At 36.3% G+C, this 20,743-nt stretch overlaps 1 protein-coding gene across 1 annotated transcript; it reads right to left on the reverse strand.

Moving 5' to 3' along the window:
• Positions 1-5,299: 5,299 nt before the first annotated feature.
• On the reverse strand, positions 5,300-8,539 carry LOC113302215 (cytochrome c oxidase subunit 6b-2). The gene is made up of 4 exons (XM_026551086.1): positions 8,437-8,539; positions 6,135-6,223; positions 5,928-6,009; positions 5,300-5,609 (listed from the first exon to the last, which is right to left on the reverse strand). The coding sequence occupies exons 1-4, from the start codon at positions 8,443-8,445 to the stop codon at positions 5,556-5,558; spliced, it is 234 nt and encodes a 77-aa protein (XP_026406871.1). The 5' UTR covers positions 8,446-8,539; the 3' UTR covers positions 5,300-5,555.
• Between the last annotated feature and the right edge of the window lie 12,204 nt (positions 8,540-20,743).

Consider the following 20,743-nt stretch of genomic DNA (forward strand, 5'->3'; position numbering starts at 1 on the left):
GGTGTGCAAATTATGCGACGGAAATGGATCTTTGGATATCTTTGAATGTGCAGCCTCCAAGTGGAAATTTATGTTTTCAAGTGATGAGGATGAAGATGATAAGCAAGAGGTCAGTGAAGATGATGAGAATGAGGTCAGTGAAGAGGATGAGAAAGAGGTCAGTGAAGAGGATGAGATTCGTTTAGGATCTCCATAAAAATGTTTCATGGATTTATCCGCGTATTTTGTGTCTTTTGATTTTCGTGTATGATGAGGATGATATTTTGACTAGAATTGCAATTACATGTACCCATCAAAACGAAATACTTGAATGATTTACTTTTTGGTTATGGAACGTGTTGTTTTCTAGAAACTGGAACCATGAACACAGGAGATGGTTCGGCTTGTAACTTTAGTTCAAGGAAAGCCGAACCCGACAGAGTGATGAAAATCCAGAGTTTTTCTGTCAGGTTCGGCTTAGAGTATTATTTTGATGAAAGCCGAACCTGACAAAAAAAAACCAGAGTTTTTTTTCAGGTTCGGCTTATAATATTATTTCACTGCAAGCCGAACCTGACCAAAAAAAAAACCTGAGTTACTCGGCTAGGTTCGGTTTGTATTATATTTTTTAAGAAAGCCGAACAATGGATTTCAACATTCGGCGCATAACTGGAATTACAGGATAAGCCGAACCTTTCATGATTCATGAACACAAAAAATATTATATCATTCCAAATATACTTTTCAAATTCATAGAAAATGTGGATTACACACCCGTTACATAATAGCGTTACAATAAATTTCTAATCGAATTCTTCTAATATCCTAAACGGGTAATGAGAAACCTTCTAAGAATGTAGTGATCTTTGTATTCGAAATTCTTTCCTTTCCATCTTCGCCATTCCTCTAGAGCTCGATCTTCAATCTCAGAGTTTGTTTCACCCTTGAGACGATATAGACTCACAATCCGAACTAAAGCTATAAAGTCTTTCACCGTTTCTTTAATAGTTCCAATTCGGCAAAAAGGCCGCACTATCCCGGTTGTGAGGATTACCCGTTTCGGTGCTGAAGGCTTCATGAATTCTAACCAAGTAGTACATACTCCTCAATCCTTCACTCGTCGTTCTTCACCCTTCTTTGGATAGTATGCTACGTAATTAGTGCAAAGAGACAAATCTTCTTCTAAAGTAAACTCATGAGTTGAGGGTGCCATTTTTTTTAGTATATTCTCTGAAGATTATGAAAAACCATGTATGCCTATATATAATACAGGTTACAACGGCTATATATTTCAAAAAGAGTCGTTCATAGATTTTTGTGCAAAAATAGACAATGTTCGGCTCATAAGAAGGTTTGAACATAAGCCGAATCCGTTTATGTAACGGCTAGAATTTCAAATTTTAAACTTCTTACAGATTCGGCTTATACGAGTTTGAAGATCTAAGCCGAACCTGAAGGACAAAGGATTCGGCGCGTAACTAACATTACAGGATACGCCGAACCAGAGTTAAAACATGAAATTCAAGGTGTCCATAACACAATCCCAGCACCATTAAAAACAAATTCAGCACCTAAAACCAAAGGTGTTTGCAACACCATAAAAGTGTACTTAAAACTTAAGAAAACATTAAAAGGAACTTGGAAACATAAAAGGGCATTTAACCACGACCCCTCTTCTTAGTTGCACGACCACCTCTTCTTCCACCTTGGTCTTCATCTTCCGACGCATCATTACCGGGTTGGCCGGTAGCACCATCTTGGTTTGTACCTTCACCAACTTGTCGAGACCTCTTAGTGGTAGGCTTTTGTGTGGGTTCCTCGGGTCCTTCTCCTTTGTTGATGATTGCATCCCACTTTTTGTAGAGGTATTTTTGTTCTTCCACGGTCATTGGTGTTTTGCAACCAAGTTTGGCCTTCATTTTTTTCAACATCTCCCTACCCGCGGCAACCTATTTTTTCATTTGTCAACAACTTATAACCGTGAGGTTGAAGACATTTTTACCATAACTAATATATGAAAATAGTATAAAGTGAAGTCATTCTTACCATTATCTTGAAAGTTGATTACATCTTCGGAAGTAGACTTGTTGGTGATCTTGATTGCCTTCGCCTTCCCCTTATCAGCTACCTTTTGACTTTTCTTATTGATAATGAAGGGATGAGAAATTTGGTTATACCAATCCATATAGCCCGGATCCTCTTCACATGGATCATCAAGTAAAGGTGCTAACTTGGACGCATCTAATGTGTGATCTTCTAAGTTATTCCAAAACTCAAGGGTGGGATCAGGATCATACTTTGGTTCCCAAGATGAAGTGGTGCTTTTAGTTCCAGTACCACTCTTTGGTAACAACCTGAATTTCTCATCAAACAAAGGAACCTTTTGCACGCATCCTAATTGACGGAGTACTCGCCGAGGATCGTATATAACATAACCATCGGGATACCACAAGGTCCTATGATACATACCTACCGGCATATCCTCATCTTCAACAACTTCATCTTTCTTCTCATATGGTTGAAAAGTGACATCATCAACACCCAGTAGGTCTAACGTCTCTCTCAAACTTGCCACCAAGTGTTTTTTGTTCCTTTTCTTCGAGTCCTCGTACTCGTACCGTGCATCCTTCTCAAATACTTTGCCAAGTTCAAAATTGGGAAATAGTCATATATCCACACCTACATCCAAAGAACCACATTCAAAAATCAAAGGAATTGAAGTGATAGAAACAATTTTTACTTGGAAACATCAAAGTAAGAATAAAGTTTGCAAACTCATAGAACTGTTCGGCTTATATGGATCAAGTATTACAAGCCGAACCAAATAAATTACAAGTTCGGCTTATACGATTTTATGGTTATAAGTCGAACCATACTCTGAACTCCCAAAAGTTACCTGGAGCAAAGTGAAGTTCCTTCCGATGTTTGTACTTTTCAACCTAGACGCGGTGGCAAGTTGTTCCATCAGGTAAGCGAGCGTAGCCGTTCCCCAAGCATACTTGTTGCAAGTTTCAAGATTCTTTACCAATTGGAGATAATTAGCATTTACCTTGTTTCCGGTTGTGTCGGGAAAGATGTCTCTACCAAGAGTATAAAGCAAGTAGGCAGTTCCGGCTTGCTTCACTTTGACGGGATCCATTACTCTCTGCTTTGTGTTCTCAAACTCCTTTTTCAAGTTAGTCAGCTTGATCTTCTTATTCTTCTTATTTCTGCCATTGGGAGTGCATACGGAATTGACATCTTTAACGGATCGACAAAACTCCAACTCAGTTTTGTTTGAATCCCAACCAAGACTTTCCTCGAACAAATTGTAGAGATCATCCCAATTCATGACATAAAAATCAGTATCCACACTTCTACTCCTTGCTTTAAGGCATGTAATCTTTCTAGCCTCATCAGGAGTGATTGCCATCTCTCCAAAAGGTAATTGAAATGTGTAAGTTTCTGGACAAAAGCGCTCGGTAAAGGAAGAGGTCGACACACTATCATATTCCTTATGTCCATAATTGATAGCAGGCCATAAAGCACTGGCTTGTACGTAAGCAATCACCTCAGGAACCTCTTCAGAAAGTTTCCATTCCGCTGCCCTCTGGTGTCTCAATGCTCGGACTGCACGGTTGTGATCAGGAGTCTCATAAATTCTCTTCGCCCAAGATTCGGCATAACCAATCAACACATTTCCTCCATCTTCCGGAAGACCATGAGGCAAACCATCTGATCGAGGTATAATTATGTCATCTTCATCAGGAATGTGTAAACCAGTGATCCGTCGATCAGCATCGTCCTTCTCTTTCTCGGGTTCTGCCACCTTCTTACCTTTCTTGTCTTTCTTGGGTTTTCCTTGGGGTTGTGTTCTTGATGAAATTCTTGATTATCATCTCCAGCTATTCCTTCTAGTTCTTCATCTTCAGCTATTCCTTCTTCTTGTCTTTCAACTCTTACTTGTTCAGCTTCTTCTTCTAAAATGCCTCCTCTACCTCCCGCTCCCAATTTTTTCTTACCTCCTCCTCGAGGATTGGGAATTTTAGAAGTAGAAGGTGTTACCTCCATCTTCTTCCTCTTTTTAGCCACATCGGTCCTGACACAAGTATGAAAGTTATAAGACTACTTCGAACAAGAAAGGGATACAAATTATATGAAATATGGATTTCAAATGCCAAAAACTTGTCAACAAATAAGAAGGCTCGGCTTACCCGAAATAACACATATGAGCCGAACCATGTCTTAGAATTTTCAATAGCTTACACATAGAGTGGTTCGGCTCATACCACAAACTATTTATAAGCTGATCTCATTTGTTCGTCTCACAACCAATACTATCGAATAAGCCGAACCTAAAATTATGAATTCAAACATTTATTAGGCGCAAAACTAGTATTGCCATATGAGCCGATCCTATACACATGCAAAACTTATGAAATTGAAACAACATTTATTCGGCACAAAACTAGTACTACCATACAAGTCGATCCCATATACATGCAAAATTTTATGAAATTTCCACAACACAAATTCGGCGCAAATCTAATGCCATCGAATAAGCTGATCTTAAATACAAGGCTCTATGTCACTAGGTTCGGCGCAAAACTGATATGCATTTTAAGCCGAATCGTTCATATGCAGTTTCAGGGTTGAGTTTGAAGAACAGTTCGGCGCAAATCTAAACTTGATTTTACGCCGAACCCAACCCTGTAACCGCTGCACAAACCATGTTTTTGACGAATTAAACCAATCATACCAACCAAAAACATCAAATACGAGATGGGTTTGTAAAACTAACCTTCTTATTCTCATTTCAGGAGTTGGTTCTTCTTCAATCTCTTCCTCCGATTGGATTTGTGGTTGATTTTCAGTTTCTTCTTCACTCTCTAAATCTTCTTCTTCTTCAACAGGTTGTTCAATTGATCGATTAGAACGAGATACTTGCTTACGACGACCCATTATATAGATGAGTTTAATCGTCGATTAACTTTTCACGAATCGACGATCAAATTTCGGCGATGATGCGATGAATTTTTTTTAGAGAAGATGAACGGGTTCGGCTGCTGTGGAGAGGAAGAAGAAGGTGAATGAAATTGATTTTAGGTTTATTGATTATAGGTTTTTGTATTAGGGTTGGGGATAGATTAGTAATTTAAAAGATTTAAGGGCATATAGGTAATTGAACTACCCATAGGGTATCCCATATAAGGTCACCCAAGTTAGGACTATTGCTTTGTATGCCCAGAAAGATTTAGGTATGCCCAAAATCAGGGTTTTAAAAGTATAGCAAAAAGATAGAAAGAAAATTTTATGGCCAGAAATTATGTTGGAACAGAAATGATCCAGCACAAACCAATCAGAAATCAATGAAACTCTTTGATGTACTGCCTGACCCCGAAACTCTAGGCTCAGAGCATATCATTCTCATAAAAGAAAATGTGAGGTAATACAAGGCTTGATGGAGTCGAAGCCCTTTCCGATGATGTATTATTAAAGCTTCAATAAATCCATACCATTCAATAAAAAAAAGAACAAATAGAGATGCTTCTAAAGTTCCTATTGAGGTGCAAACTCAATAGATGGGAATTGCAAGATTAAAGAGGACCAGCAAAAGTTCCACTCTCCCTCTGTTCATTCCACTTATCAACCTGCAATAGTCCGATAGAAATCATTTGAGAACACAAAGATTCTGCCAAATAATAAGCATCATGTCTTCAAGAGAATCAAGACTGTAACCGAAAATGATTAAGTTTTACTATGTTATTTAAAAGAAAAAAAGATTAAGTTTTACTACAATCACATAGCCAAAATGCAATATTTGCTTGAAATATGTTCAATGGAAAAACGGCGGAAAATGTGACCTAATGGCAAAGTTACAAATTGTTAATACTTACAGTGTCTAGTGTCTGGTATAAAGTGTCAACTTAATGAACAAACAATGAAGATCATAAAAGAATATTACTTACCCATTCACCAGGGCAGAGGGAACGATAATATTTGGCGAACTTGTCACATTCACCAGCTTCTTCACCTTTGGATGCAACACATCTGCATGTCATAATGAAAGAATCCATTGTTTATTTAACGAAATATAGCAAACAAAAAATAGCAGATATTGACTAGAATATAGAATAGGCAAACAGAATTGCTTTGATACTACTAATAAACAGTACCGGTGAAACTCGATGTAGCGAGTAAAACAGTGTCTAGACTGATTTGTTGTCGGGAATCGGAAATCAACAGGTGCCGTTTTCAATTCAATCTGAGAGAATAAATCATAAGAATATCAGCACACATGAGGATTGAAAGACAAGGACAAACATATGCTTTTGAACTGCCAAACAACAAACTACTAAAGGGACCTATTCCTCTGGAGCAGAAACAAGAACACCAATCAAGCAAAAACAAAATTTCCTAATCCTAAATATTCACAAGTTCACAACTATAATTCATCTTGAAGTGAGAGATTCAGCATCAACACTATCCAAGAGATTCGACAAGGCTATATAGCATGTTTTTCGTAGTCTACTAAAGCTTCTTCAAGTACACTTTCATTTAGACTCAAAACTATCAGCATCAAATTAGTTCTTGTCCTCCAAATAAAACCGACTTTCTCAACTCTTTGAGATGAAGCAAGAGCTAATTGTAAGGCTGGAGAAGAAGTGAATTGAGAAGATCATGAAAGTATGAGGTTGATGAACACAAAAACAAAACAACAATAACGGCTAATGTCACATTCTAGAGAACAAACCCAAAATCTAAATTAATGAAAGTAGATAGTATCTACCATCTACATAGCTAGCGAGATTAAGCAGAGGACAGCCTGTGACTGCTTGTTTATTGGCGAACTGCAAATATAGGAGATCGAGAAAGATCAAACAGAAGCTTCTGCATAGAATTTTTACTTTATGGATCTACCTAACCCAACCCCTAGTACAGCCTTTAATTCTCATTCGCTCACCTAGAAACTACTAAGTTAATAAAACACAAACTGCAAATTATAAAATTTCCATCAAAATCAAGCAGATGAGCATATATATACTAATCATACTAGAAAAAAGAAAAGAAGATATAAGCATTTATCCCACCTTTACCCCTTCAAGAATTCCAAATTCTATTGTACCATATCTTGCATCTACCACTTGCTAGCTTATTTTCAAAAGACCCATAATCCAAAGGGCCATTACTTCACAATGTCCACATCTCTCGATCTTTACTATTAACCTATTAAGTGGTCTTTAAATTGGTGTCAGTATACATAGTAAGTCTTACTCGTCGTATTCAACTTTCCAATTTAAGATCACCAAATTTAAAATCCAGATTTGCAGTATGCACATTCCTCTCCCACCAGACAGCAACAAAGATAGGCTAAAGAACCCCCAACGACCTAAGTTCTACTTCGGAGAACTTATAATCTCCATCCAACTATAAAATCAAAGCAAAATAGAGGCTACAGCATATAAATATGTATCTTGTCTGCCTCTTTACCAACCACACTTTTAGTTCGTGAAATTCTTCATGCTTCTGTCTTCAAATAACTTATTCATGCTTCACATGTAAATATCTATTTTCTTCTATTATCGTCGAAGGGTTCAGTTTTGAACATTACTTTATCATGTTTTATTATTTTATTTTTAAATAAATGGGCAGATAGAAGAAGCATAATACGTGTCATCAAGCTAAGATCAGAAAACTAGTTTAGTATGAGAATGCTGCAAACATGTAATCAGTAAACATGATAACTCAAGAATTACCTAGACTAAGAATAAAAGACTACCAAATAAATCTGTTGAAGATCTAGAGGAGCACATAATTGGTTTTTTAAGGAGTTTTCATTGATGCTTGGAAGGTAGACTTAGTTTCTGAACCATCCCATTTGTTCTCTTCTAACAACAAAGCCCCTAAAATGAGGGGCAAAAATGATCCATGAGAGAAAATGACCCTTTAACACCAAATCTCTAATGCAAATTTCATCCAATCAAAAGAAGAAAATTATGATTGGATCCACAGATCTTAGGTAAGAAAATGTTCCGGAACAAGTTTCATTTTATCTATTGTCAATATCCAAATTTTAACATCTATATCACCAGATTAATAATGAAATGGATATCAATATTTTCTCCCCAATAAGTTAGACGAAATTGGAATAGACACAACTACCACATCCTGCGTCTTAGGGTTTCTAAGTCCCGGACGGAGGGAGGCAGGGAGTATATAACATTTGATACACAAAATATACAAACAAGACACAAACCCTAAAAAGAAATCGTTCTTTGCATCATTTATCTGATCATTTTAAAAAATAAACCAAAACTAAAAAACATATGAGTTACCAATGAAATGAATTAATAAAATGAAACACAAATCAGGAGAATAGAAATGAAAACCCTAAATCAAAATAACCATTGATTAAATAAATCCATAAGTATAAATCGTAAATCTAGCATGTATTAAAATGATAAGAAAAACACTTACCTCGTCCATATTCCAGGTGAGACTTCGGAGACAAAATTTGAGAAACGAGAACAAGGCTTTTCTCTGAATATGAGGTAGTGAGACAGAGAAAAGAGCAAACGGGGGTATATACTATATAGTGGTATTTCACACGAGCCGGATACCACGTGTGCACCTTTGAGGCATTTTCGGGGATTGCTTGTATTTTTCGGGGGACTATTTTTTCTTTTTTTTTAATATTATTATATTATTGGATAACGATTATTATATGAAACTAGTTGGAAGCGTAACAAGCAAAGTTCCAACGACATACTACTACATTAATTGGACAGGTTGCCGTGCTAGCCTACCAGCGAGTTTCATGGGTAATCTAATCAAGAGAGCCGAAGCGGATGGGGCTGAGATTGTGTCACAAGGGGGGCAAGCTAACTCTACCTTCCATGTTAACTCCTGCAATATTACGTCATTAGGCGATCTAACCTGAGACTTCCTGGAGCGCATGAATTGAGTTTACATACTTTGGAAAACGGGGATGACCAGCTGAGCTAGGTGGTTACGTAGGTGTCCACTTTAGTGAGACCCCATTACTTAGGCACCAAGTATGTAAACTTCATAAATAGAGTTCCAAACCTTCGTAAACACATACTAATAAAAATCTCTTTCTCTTCTTCCCTCTACTCCACTTCTCTATTTTCTCTATTCACAACACATTATCACGCTCATTGCTCTACCAACTGATACATGGAGACGGAGAACATTTTTTACATACACATCTAACCATTTCTATTGGTTTGATTTTTTTAATTTTTCTTTTAATCTAAAAATTCCAATAATATTTATGTTAGATTTATTCTAGGTTTGTGGTATGTAAACCATGTGGAATTTACTAACAAGAGAGCTTATCTACGATCTCCACAAAAGAAACGGCGTTGTGTCTAGTATCCTATTATTCGTTTTCTTTCTTATGTTTTTGTTATTTTATTCTTTTGATCAAATTTTTAAAGTTTTTACTAATAGCCTCAGGGAAATTGCTATGGCAATTAACAAAAAAAAAAAATTGTCGAGCCACATGGATGAACAAACTGTTTTTTCCACTATGGTAAACTAGAGCAAAATCAAAAAATCTGGTTTTCCATAGGCCCACTAGTATTTCTTTTTAATATAAAATGTTTTGTAGGATAAAGATAAAATATAATATTTAGGTGAGATAAAATAGGATGAAGTGAGATAAAATAGGATAAAGTGAATAAAAAAGTATTAAAGAAATCGTTGGGAATCAGGAATTGTATTGGGTGTTCCTAGAATAGTCACCGGCGTTGGAAGAAAACTGTCCAGCGGTTGAACATGGCATGCGCGCTTCTGGCTCAAACGCCAGCGCTTGTTCCACGATCGCCCGTCCTTCCATCAAGCGCGCGCTACATCAAACTCAATGAACAAACTAACAAATTTGTTGGTTTGAACATCCATTTTTCATATTTTTTGAGTCCATAGTGGGAGCAAAATGAACAAACTTTGAGTTTGTTCATTCCATAGGAACTGCTCTCATGCAATTGTTGTTTCTGTAACATACCTCACCAAACAACACGTTTGTAAGTTTGTTAAGTTTGGTTTTGAACATTTGATCACAACACCTTTTACTTTTTCCAACAAGGTGATATATATTGGTCTTACCTTAATTTCTTTTGATGAATTATAGTGTCCATAATTTTATTCTAAGGTGAATGATTATTTTTCCGAGCCCGTAGATTGCCTTTTTTTTTTTTTTTGAGAGTTTACATGCTTTTGTACCAATTAATTTCGGGTTCCAAACATATCCATCGTTGCAGATAATAGTATGTCAAGCCATAATTTTTTTCATGTCGATAGACGTATTCCATAATGAGTATATGTATCGAATTGATCGGACTATACTTTACAAAATTTTCTTTCGTATATATGATGAAAATATTTCCGCGATAATCAGGGGGATACACCACTAGAAGTCGTTGTTCATTAACTTTAAAAGTTATATTTATCTCCCATCATAATCAAATTGAAAAATGCCGCCATCTCAAATATGCGAGAAAATATTTCATTTTTCTTTTATTAAGCTTTTTCCTCTTGAATCCAGTCACATCTAGCAAGTATGTAACTTTTTAGTACATGCTACAGATAATGCTCCAATAGAGTATATCAAAACACGATCCACATTCTTCAAGTCAATATCTCTTTATTTACCCGTTAAAGGCACCGATACCAGTAAATTTTGAATTTTTCAAAGTATGCATACATTGGAAATTGTGTGAGATCGTGATAAGCTAATATGATTGTCGAATATTCATTTATTGTAGCTACTAAAGTATAAGTGATGGTGGTTGTTAACCCCTCTGCAGAGGAATATCGACATACGTGATTGGTTGGCATGTAATCCAAATTAGATTGGATTATTTTAATTTCTCGATTGACGTAATATAAGGATCCTAGCTAGACTCGACACCTTAAAGTTTTCAAGCCTTAAAGTTACAGGTTGGTGTTAGTCATATTGCGTATTAAGAGAAATAAATCGTTTTAAGAGTGATTGGGGTTTATATGTTCAAACCCTAGGATTGTTCAATAATACTTTTTTCTTCTTATATGATTAATCCTTGAAGGATTCATGTTGCATTCTCACAAAAAATGTGGTCGGAGAACATATTCAATTTGAAATCCATATAGGATTCAAATAATATTTTGGCAGCCACCTGACTCGATTATGTCAGGTTTAACAATCCTTTCTGTGTTTTTAGAAATTTGGTACGACCCAAAAATACGGATTAATTAATTGATATTATCAACTTTACAGTTCTCTTGAGGAATCTTTGAAAACACAAAAATCCACCTTTTAACAGCATAATATTTGTATTTTCTTTTCTTAAATCTGCAGTTCAATATTATGTTTGCTTAAAACTTATTTATCTGATATAGACTAGAGTTATGATGTTTGTTTTTTATAATACTAATATAATTGAGTTAGCATTCACAAATCGTCAAAAATTGTACTTTTTTTCCTTCGTTTCAGGTTTTGTCCCACGTGGTTTTCCTGAAAAGGTTTTAACGAGGCAATATGTTGTTGACGTTTAATTTTCTTTCAAAATGTTGATATTTGTGCTCCTTTTCCTTCGTCCAATTTTTTTTCTCATTGGGTTTTTTTGGCAAGGTTTTAGTGAGGAAATTTAATTCAACATGACGGCCATACAGGGGAGAGTTGTATCAATTTAGTTGTTTAGTGGATGCTCACATTTGATTAAACCAAATCAACTTAGTCATCCCCTAATAATTTGGATTTCCTTCTCACAAATACGATTTTTGTTCACGTATGATAAGGTATTCATATCTTGGCACTTTGTTGAAGAAACTACATCAACTATTTCTGCAAATCATCTCCAAAAAATTAGCAATCCAAGACACAAGTACTTAATGTATTGAAAGAAACATGAAGACTCGAGAACACTACTATTAAAAGACTAACACAAAAAAAGACTTCATCAACTGGCAGATTTCTCACAAAAGCATTGCTATCTCGAGCATCCGATTATAAAATTTGAATATGTGCTCGGTGGTACATCCTTTCTATATAACAAAGCAGGCAAACTATCGTAATAAAAAAGCGGTGTATGGACTTTGAACATTTATCCACATTGGGTAACTAATGACATTCCATTTAAAATATTTCACTGTGGTACTTCCTGGTGAACCAACAATGTCCTTAATTTAAATGTCCTTCATTAATTAGGTGACAGCAACTCTCCAAAGCTTAACTATGAGAAAATAGATTGACTATAAGTAATTGCACATGGTTAGCAAGTTGCAACCTCCTGAATCCTTGATAAAAAAAAACTTTATTTACTAAATAAACAGGGTATTTGATTTCCCTAAAATGGTTGCATCAAAAACCTGCTAATGGAGAGTAGTAAAATGACTCGTGCCGTTAGCGCTGAATGCTAGCTTCTCATCGTATTTGTTTGTACGCTTGTCCTGTTCAGTGTATAATTAATTTTTGATACTGGCTACTACAGGTATTGGATGGGACACTCCCGACATAAATTTTTTCAGGTATCATTTTACAAAATGGAAAGATGGTTTTATTTAAATGGTATAGAAAGCATGGAAAATCATCTTACAGGAATCATTCTACAGTAATTTTAACGGATTACACGGGGGAGCTCTTTGAGTTCTTTTTCCATACCGGACTCCTATATCCAAATCGAAAGGTTTGGGTCACCACTCACCATTCTCATGCACAGGGGACTACCCCACATTCATTTTTTTTCTTCTCTGCTTTCTTTAATATCCACCCACAGTGGTTGTCGTTTTCTAAAATGCGTATGTAGTTGGCTTGACACAATAATAATGGTAACTTCCTATATGAATCTAATTATGCATTATGGTAAGTACTGCCTACTGGTTTTAAAAGACAACCCATAACTGCACACTATATAGGAATGACAAAGACCAGATTCACCAATTATGCGTTATGCTTGAGAAACTTATTATAAACCGAAGTAATACACAAATTATTATGTACACGCTACGATTCAAGTTGGAATTCATCCATTGTATCAATGTTACAATGATGGCAAGAACCCAGGTATCATGCATAGGCTCACAACAGAAATAATAATAACTCAAGCGCGTAGGAAGTAGACATGAACCTAGCCTAACTAAAACATGCAAACATTGAACACAACCAACAGAAAAGAACAAAGTTCGGTAACAATTCACACTGTGACCAACTAAATTGCCTTAAAATGGTCGTGCGGAAATGCAAGACCCAAATGCTAACTAAGCAAATATAAGAGCTAAAACACCCAAGTGTTATAGTAACTCACAAACCACAGCCGCAGGAGTTTTGTTAATTCAACGTCAAAAATGATTCAAGCGCTGAAACACAAATCTCAGATTGAAAGTTAAGCCCAAAGCGGAATAAGGGAACTTCATAAACAAATATTTGGTCCTTTTTCTCTCTTGGAAATGTGGCGTCAACAGAGATTATAAGGAGATAAAGCATTCCATGGGGCACCATGTTCTAGCAGCATCCTTGCAACTTCCGCATGTTCAATTTTAGCCGTGTGTATGAGGGGATTTAAACCCTCTTCATTGAAGCAACATGCTCGCAGTTTCTGATAGGGAACCTAAGAAACCTTGTTCTTTGTCAATGAAGTTCAACCAACTTCATATTTGAGGCTTTCACTTAAAGTAATTCAATCTCATATTCTCCCCCCAAAATAATTCCAACCAAAATGAGAAAACCTCTGAACATGTATACAGGATGAGATAAAGTAATTAAAAGTAGCAAAAAAGAAGATAAAGAGCATAGTGGAAAAGGGAACTATTGGACCTCTTATAATCTGGGATGCGCGCGTCCGAAATTACAACCCAGTTTACGTTCTCCACATCATTATGATGCTTAAGCTAGCGTAATTCCTGTTGACTCATATTACTTGAAGGATATCCTACAGGAAAAAAATTCTTCACCTTAGCTGAAAGCGTAAAACTAAAGTTTCATTGTTAAAACTATTATTCGAAGAAGTATTTAGCATGCAAGGTTCGTTTCCCAACTTAACATGGAGCAAGGGAAGGTGATAAACACAACAAAATCACTTGAAGGAAATACACACTATATCTACACTTGGGGTATTAGTTATGTAGATTATTTCCCAGGATTTTATTTTTTTAGCATGCCGAGTCTGACACCATGTATCAACATTGTGTCCGATCTATGCCCTTGTATTGTGCTAACCAAACGTTTGTATTGCCATAAGTATAGAATTTAGTGTTACTGGGCATTTGGGAAACAATCAAAACAGCAGATTCGGGATACCATAAAAACGAATGCAAAAGAAAAAAAGCACCATGGATGAGAAATGAGAACGAACATCCATTCAAGATTCATTCCAAGACACCGATAGCATACCGGCTCAAAGCTCAAATAAGAAGAAACAATAAAATCAAAGATTCGAGATTTAAAAATATATTAATCACTATTTTGGAGTTCATTCCTTCGTACTTTTTTTTTTCCGAGACAGTTAAATCTTATACTACCATGACCGAACGACCACCCCCCAACAATGACTTCTTAATGAAGGAATTAATAAACACTTCTGTGCACATCCAAAGCAGGTGTCAAGTTCAGTCCTTCATACTGTAGACCACATCTTTATTCATTGCAATGTAGTTCGAAAAATTTGGGATTACTTCTTCAACTGTGCTAATAGACAAACATTCTGTGCCCGGTACAGTCAAGAAGTATTAAGTAGTTGGAAGAACAAACATTTCATGGATGTAAACAGCTTTGTCAAAGACTTCCTGCGGCAGTCATGTGGGGTATTTGGAAGGCAAGAAACGCCATATTTTTTTCAAGTAAACTTTTCAGGGAGCAAGAAGTTGTCAGAGATATCACAATCGATTGCTTTCACTGGGCGAGAAGTAAGTTCTGTTTTCAAGGATTGGACACTTTTTCTATATTCTCAAACTGGTAGCAATTTTTTCTAGATACTCACTGATGTTCCTTCTTTGTGGGTTCTTTTGAGCTCTTTATTTTTGTTTGAACTATGTATTTCCGTTTTGTAAGCTTGTTCAAACTTGATCGTCTATCTGGGGGAGTTTTTTTGGATTGTTTGTATTCTTTTTTCACAAAATTGGTTAAAAAAACCAAAACCAACAATTCCTTGGTGAAAAAGACATTTAGATTTTGATACTGTTTAAATGGACAAAAATGTAAAAATAGCCAGGATGCATCCAGTTTCATCCTTATTATTTTTTAAGTTTAAGTCAGGATGAATCCAGTTTCATCCTCGCTTTTTTTTTGGTGTCCATTTTACCCATACTAATTTTTACTCGTCCATTTGAACCATGTTTTAAAAATATTTGGACAAATAACCCATTTTCTGTTCTTTTTTCTCCTTTCTATAAAATTCTTTCTTTACCGAGCAAAAACAAAAACAAAATAAATCTATGGATAAAACTTGTAAATCTCGTACCTGCTTCTTTTTCTAAAGAAGCTAAGATGTCATCTTATAACGCTCCATCAGTTCGTCCATCCAATCTCACCCCCTAGCCCTTGTACTTGAGGAACAATTGTGCAAATTGAGATTTCCGAATAATATTGAGCAGTGTTCACGCCTAAGCTCCACGGTGAAATGACAAATCAACAAAAGTAGCTGATACACACAATTAAAATGGCAAAAAATTTCACATTGTACACTGGCTAAAATAAAAAAATAGATCAACAGATTGCACTTCTAAAATGATCTATGAATTGATACCTCTTTGCTAGCAATATATATTATAAAAATCTTTCAAAATTTTATCAAACACTGCAGTGCACAAATAGTCACTTAATAATGGTATTATGCTACATCTCTATAAGCAAAAACCCAAGTTCACTTACCAAATGAACCCAAAACTAACGAAAACAAACGAATGAGGGTTAGAGAAACAAAAACATCTACACTAACACATACAATTAAACAAATACATTGAGGGTTAGTTAATATGACAAACCTGATTAAATCATCATTGAAGGTTAACAAAAACTAATAAAATGGTGAAAATGTACAAAATCGTACATGAGTCAGAGACTCATAGGAACCTCATACATACCTGCAAAAGAAAGAAGAACGACAACGGCATCAATACTTCTTTCCGTCGAGATGGATCGATGCTGTACTCGTGTGGGAATGAGGAATAATGAGTGGTTTATATACTCAAACATTTGATTGAGCGTTTCAAAAACCATAAGAGTTGATTCCTAATGAATGAGGAATAATGAGTGGTTAATGGCGCTTTGAATATGATTTTTGGTTCGTAACGGTAAATAAATGTATGCTTGAATTTCTAAAAGCCGTCAGATTATGGTTTAAAAGAGGGCTTGATTCTCAACCACGATTTATGTTTTTCAGTCTGAGAAGAATAAGAGCCGTCGATGGCTCTAAATGGCATTTTTACAACCGTCAGATGGTTACAAAATCATTTGTTTTTGTAAGAATGATTTACTAATACATGGTTTCTTATATATATATATGCATGGATCTGTGACCACTTCCCTATTCTGAAGCTGGCCGGAGAGAACCCGGAGTGGCGCAAAGGTACTCCTAGAGGAACAAAGTATATCTTCGAAGACAACCGTTCTAGATCAAAAGAACAGCAGTTGATTCGCATGAGGGAGATTTTGGACCAAATGAAGGCCCCGGATGTATGCTTTGATCCATACAAGGAAGACCGAGATAGTGGGCATATAAATGTTCGGTCGGACTTGTCCCTTTATTTTGGACCATTGTGGCACCCCACAGGATATGTGATGTACAACCCCTCTAGGGTGACGCGACAACACTGGTATATACAACATCAACCAATGGATGAGTTCGGGGATTACTACTAATTGGAGTAGGAGTTGTGCTCTTCTAGTGGTGACAATCTGACGATAGTTCACTCAGGCCCACTTAATGTTCTTGATAACTGGGATAAGAGGACTGATTTCATTATCAACACTGGTAGACCTGTCACTAGAGGTGATGAAAATTCTCCAGGCTATATTAGTTGGTATAGGAAGGTATCCCATCCTTTGGTTATCCATGAAGTTAAATCAAAGACTACTTCGGCGGGGTCCAGTTATAAATGTATCATCAAAGACAAACCAAATGATTATGATAGACTGGTACGTATTCTTATAACACTTTTGATGTTATGGTTATAAGTCTTATGTGATAACCGTTTGATGCTATGTCATCATGTATAAAAATAGGTGAATAGGTTCAAGCGTGTTTCCAACATGTTAACTGCATGCATGAGGAGCGGAGATCTCGTGCCAGTTGAGAAGATAAAAAAGGCTAGAGACCTAGTTGATAATATGGATAATGAAGATTATGCAGCAGAATTTGGGGTGAAATCCACGAAGAAGCATACAGATAAGATGGCAGTATCAAAGACAGGTAAAACAACTCGAGCTTCTACGAGCGCTCCAACTGAAGGTGCTGAAGCTGCAGGTTCTCAAACTCGTGCTCGTGCAGGACTTGGAGGTAGTCACGGTCGTAAAGTCAGATCAAAGAATAAATGAATGACAAACTTACGTTTTATTGTATTTATAGTTTGGGTTTTGTATTATGTCGTTTTTAAGGTTTGGATCGGATTTTAAGTTCTTAAATCACGTTATGGTTTGTGAATGGTTAGTTTGATGGATTATGAATGGTTAGTTTTATGGATTATGAATGGTGTATGAATTTATCAATGGTTTCTGAATTTTGAAGCACAATCGGGAGACTTATTAATTTAAATATCTTCCGAATGTGGAAAACAATATATTCGGGAGCCATAAAATTGAAATTAATACCGAATATAGTTGTTGAGAATTTCGAAATTCCAAGGATTATGGTCGTTCCAAAATGCCAAAACCTAAGGATTTTGGCAGGTTTGGATTGTTGAGCCACTCTACATTCGGAAGTTTATGTAACAATATTTACTTCCGATTATTGCAAGTTCAAAACCAGAAAAATATTTGTTTTTCCCAAATTTTGATTTTTGGGCCATCGTATATTCGGGAGTTTATTGAAACCACATATCTTCGGAATATGACAAGTTCAAAACCAACCATGCCATGGCTCTAGGTGGTTCCAAGTGCCATTATAGAAGGTTAGCCAACACACATTCGGAGGTTTAGGTTTATGACGTATCTTCCGATTATTGCAAGTTCAAAACCAGAAAAATCTCCGTTTTTCCCAAATTCTGATTTTTGGGCCATCATATATTCAAGAGTTTATTGAAATCACATATCTTCCGAATATGACAAGTTCAAAACCAACCATGCCATGGCTCTAGGTGGTTCCAAGGTCCATTATAGAAGGTTAGCCAACACACATTCAGAGGTTTAGATTTATGACGTATCTTCTGATTATTGCAAGTTCAAAACCAGAAAAATCTTCGTTTTTCCCAAATTCTGATTTTTGGGACATCGTATATTCGGTAGTTCATGAAAATGACTTATCCTCCGAATATGACAAGTTCAAAACCAACCATGCCATGGCTCTAGGTGGTTCCAAGGTCCATTATAGAAGGTTAGCCAACACTCATTCAGAGGTTTATGTTTATGACGTATCTTCCGATTATTGCAAGTTTAAAACCAGTAAAATCTCCGCTTTTCCCAAATTCTGATTTTTGGGCCATTGTATATTCGGGAGTTCATGAAAATGACTTATCCTCCGAATATGACAAGTTCAAAACCAACCATGCCATGGCTCTAGGTGGTTCCAAGGGCCGTTATAGAAGGTTATCCAACACTCATTCGTAGGTTTAGGTTTATGACGTGTCTTTCGATTATTGCAAGTTCAAAACAAGAAATATCTATATTTTTCCCGAATTCTGAGTTTTGGGCCATCATATATTCGGAAGTTCATGGAAATGACTTATCCTCCGAATATGACAGGTTCAAAACCAACCATGCCATGGCTCTAGGTGGTTCCAAGGGCCATTATAGAAGGTTATCCAACACTCATTCGTAGGTTTAGGTTTATGACGTGTCTTTCGATTATTGCAAGTTCAAAATCAGAAAAATCTATGTTTTTCCCGAATTCTGATTTTTGGGCCATCTTATATTCGGGAGTTTATTGAAATCACATATCTTCCGAATATGACAAGTTAAAAACCAACCATGCCATGGCTCTAGGTGGTTCCAAGAGCCATTATAGAAGGTTAGCCAACACTCATTCAGAGGTTTAGGTTTATGACGTATCTTCCGATTATTGCAAGTTCAAAACCATAAAAATCTTTGTTTTTCCCAAATTCTGATTTTTGGACCATCGTATATTCGGGGGTTTATTGAAATCATATATCTTCCGAATATGACAAGTTCAAAACCAACCATGCCATGGCTCTAGGTGGTTCCAAGGGCCATTACAGAAGGTTAGCCAACACTCATTCGGAGGTTTGGGTTTATGAAGAATATTCCGATTATTGCAAGTTCAAAACCAGAAAAATCTCCGTTTTTCCCAGATTCTGATTTTTGGGCCATCGTATATTCGGGAGTTCATGAAAATGACTTATCCTCCGAATATGACAAGTTCAAAACCAACCATTCCATGGCTCTAGGTGGTTCCAAGGGCCATTATAGAAGGTTAGCCAACACACATTCAGAGGTTTAGGGTATCTTCCGATTATTGCAAGTTCAAAACCAGAAAAATCTCCGTTTTTCCCAAATTCTGATTTTTGGGCCATCGTATATTCGGGAGTTCATGAAAATGACCTATCCTCCAAATATGACAAGTTCAGAACCAACCATTCCATGGCTCTAGGTGGTTCCAAGGGCCATATAGAAGGTTATCCAACACTCATTCATAGGTTTATGTTTATGACGTATCTTCCAATTATTGCAAGTTCAAAACCAGAAAAATCTCAGCTTTTCCCAAATTCTGATTTTTGGGCCATTGTATATTCAGGAGTTCATGAAAATGACTTATCCTCCGAATATGACAAGTTCAAAACCAACCATGCAATGGCTCTAGGTGGTTCCAAGGGCCATTATAGAAGTTTATCCAATACTCATTCATAGGTTTAGGTTTATGACGTGTCTTTCGATTATTGCAAGTTCAAAACCAGAAATATCTATGTTTTTCCCGAATTCTGATTTTTGGGCCATCATATATTCGGGAGTTCATGAAAATGACTTATCCTCCGAATATGACAGGTTCAAAACCAACCATGCCATGGCTCCAGGTGGTTCCAAGGGACATTATAGAAGGTTAGCCAACACTCAATCGTAGGTTAAGGTTTATGACTTATCTTCCGATTATTGCAAGTTCAAAACCATAAAAATCTATGTTTTTCCTGAATTCTGATTTTTGGGCCATCGTATATTCGGGAGTTTTTTGAAATCACATATCTTCTGAATATGACAAGTTCAAAACCAACCATGCCATGGCTCTAGGTGTTTCCAAGAGCCATTATTGAAGGTTAGCCAACACACATTCCGAGGTTTAGGGTATCTTCCGATTATTTCAAGTTCAAAACCAGAAAAATCTCCGTTTTTCCCAAATTCTGATTTTTGGGCCATCGTATATTCGAGAGTTCATGAAAATGACTTATCCTCTGAATATGACAAGTTCAAAACCAACCATGCCATGGCTCTAGGTGGTTCCAAGGGCCATCATAGAAGGTTAGCCAACACTCATTCAGAGGTTTATGTTTATGACGTATCTTCCAATTATTGCAAGTTCAAAACCAGAAAAATCTCCGCTTTTCCCAAATTCTTATTTTTGGGCCATTGTATATTCGGGAGTTCATGAAAATGACTTATCCTCCGAATATGACAAGTTCAAAACCA

Source organism: Papaver somniferum, chromosome 8 (genome assembly GCF_003573695.1).
Source record: "Papaver somniferum cultivar HN1 chromosome 8, ASM357369v1, whole genome shotgun sequence".
Lineage (NCBI taxonomy): Eukaryota > Viridiplantae > Streptophyta > Magnoliopsida > Ranunculales > Papaveraceae > Papaver > Papaver somniferum.

Bases quoted from the DNA above. Each gene is read 5' to 3' on its own strand.
- LOC113302215 (XM_026551086.1), bottom strand. The intron at 6,010-6,134 runs GTACTGTTTATT...TATGACATGCAG, and splicing joins CGCTACATCGAGTTTCACCG to ATGTGTTGCATCCAAAGGTG. The intron at 5,610-5,927 runs GTAAGTAATATT...GGACTATTGCAG, and splicing joins CCCTCTGCCCTGGTGAATGG to GTTGATAAGTGGAATGAACA.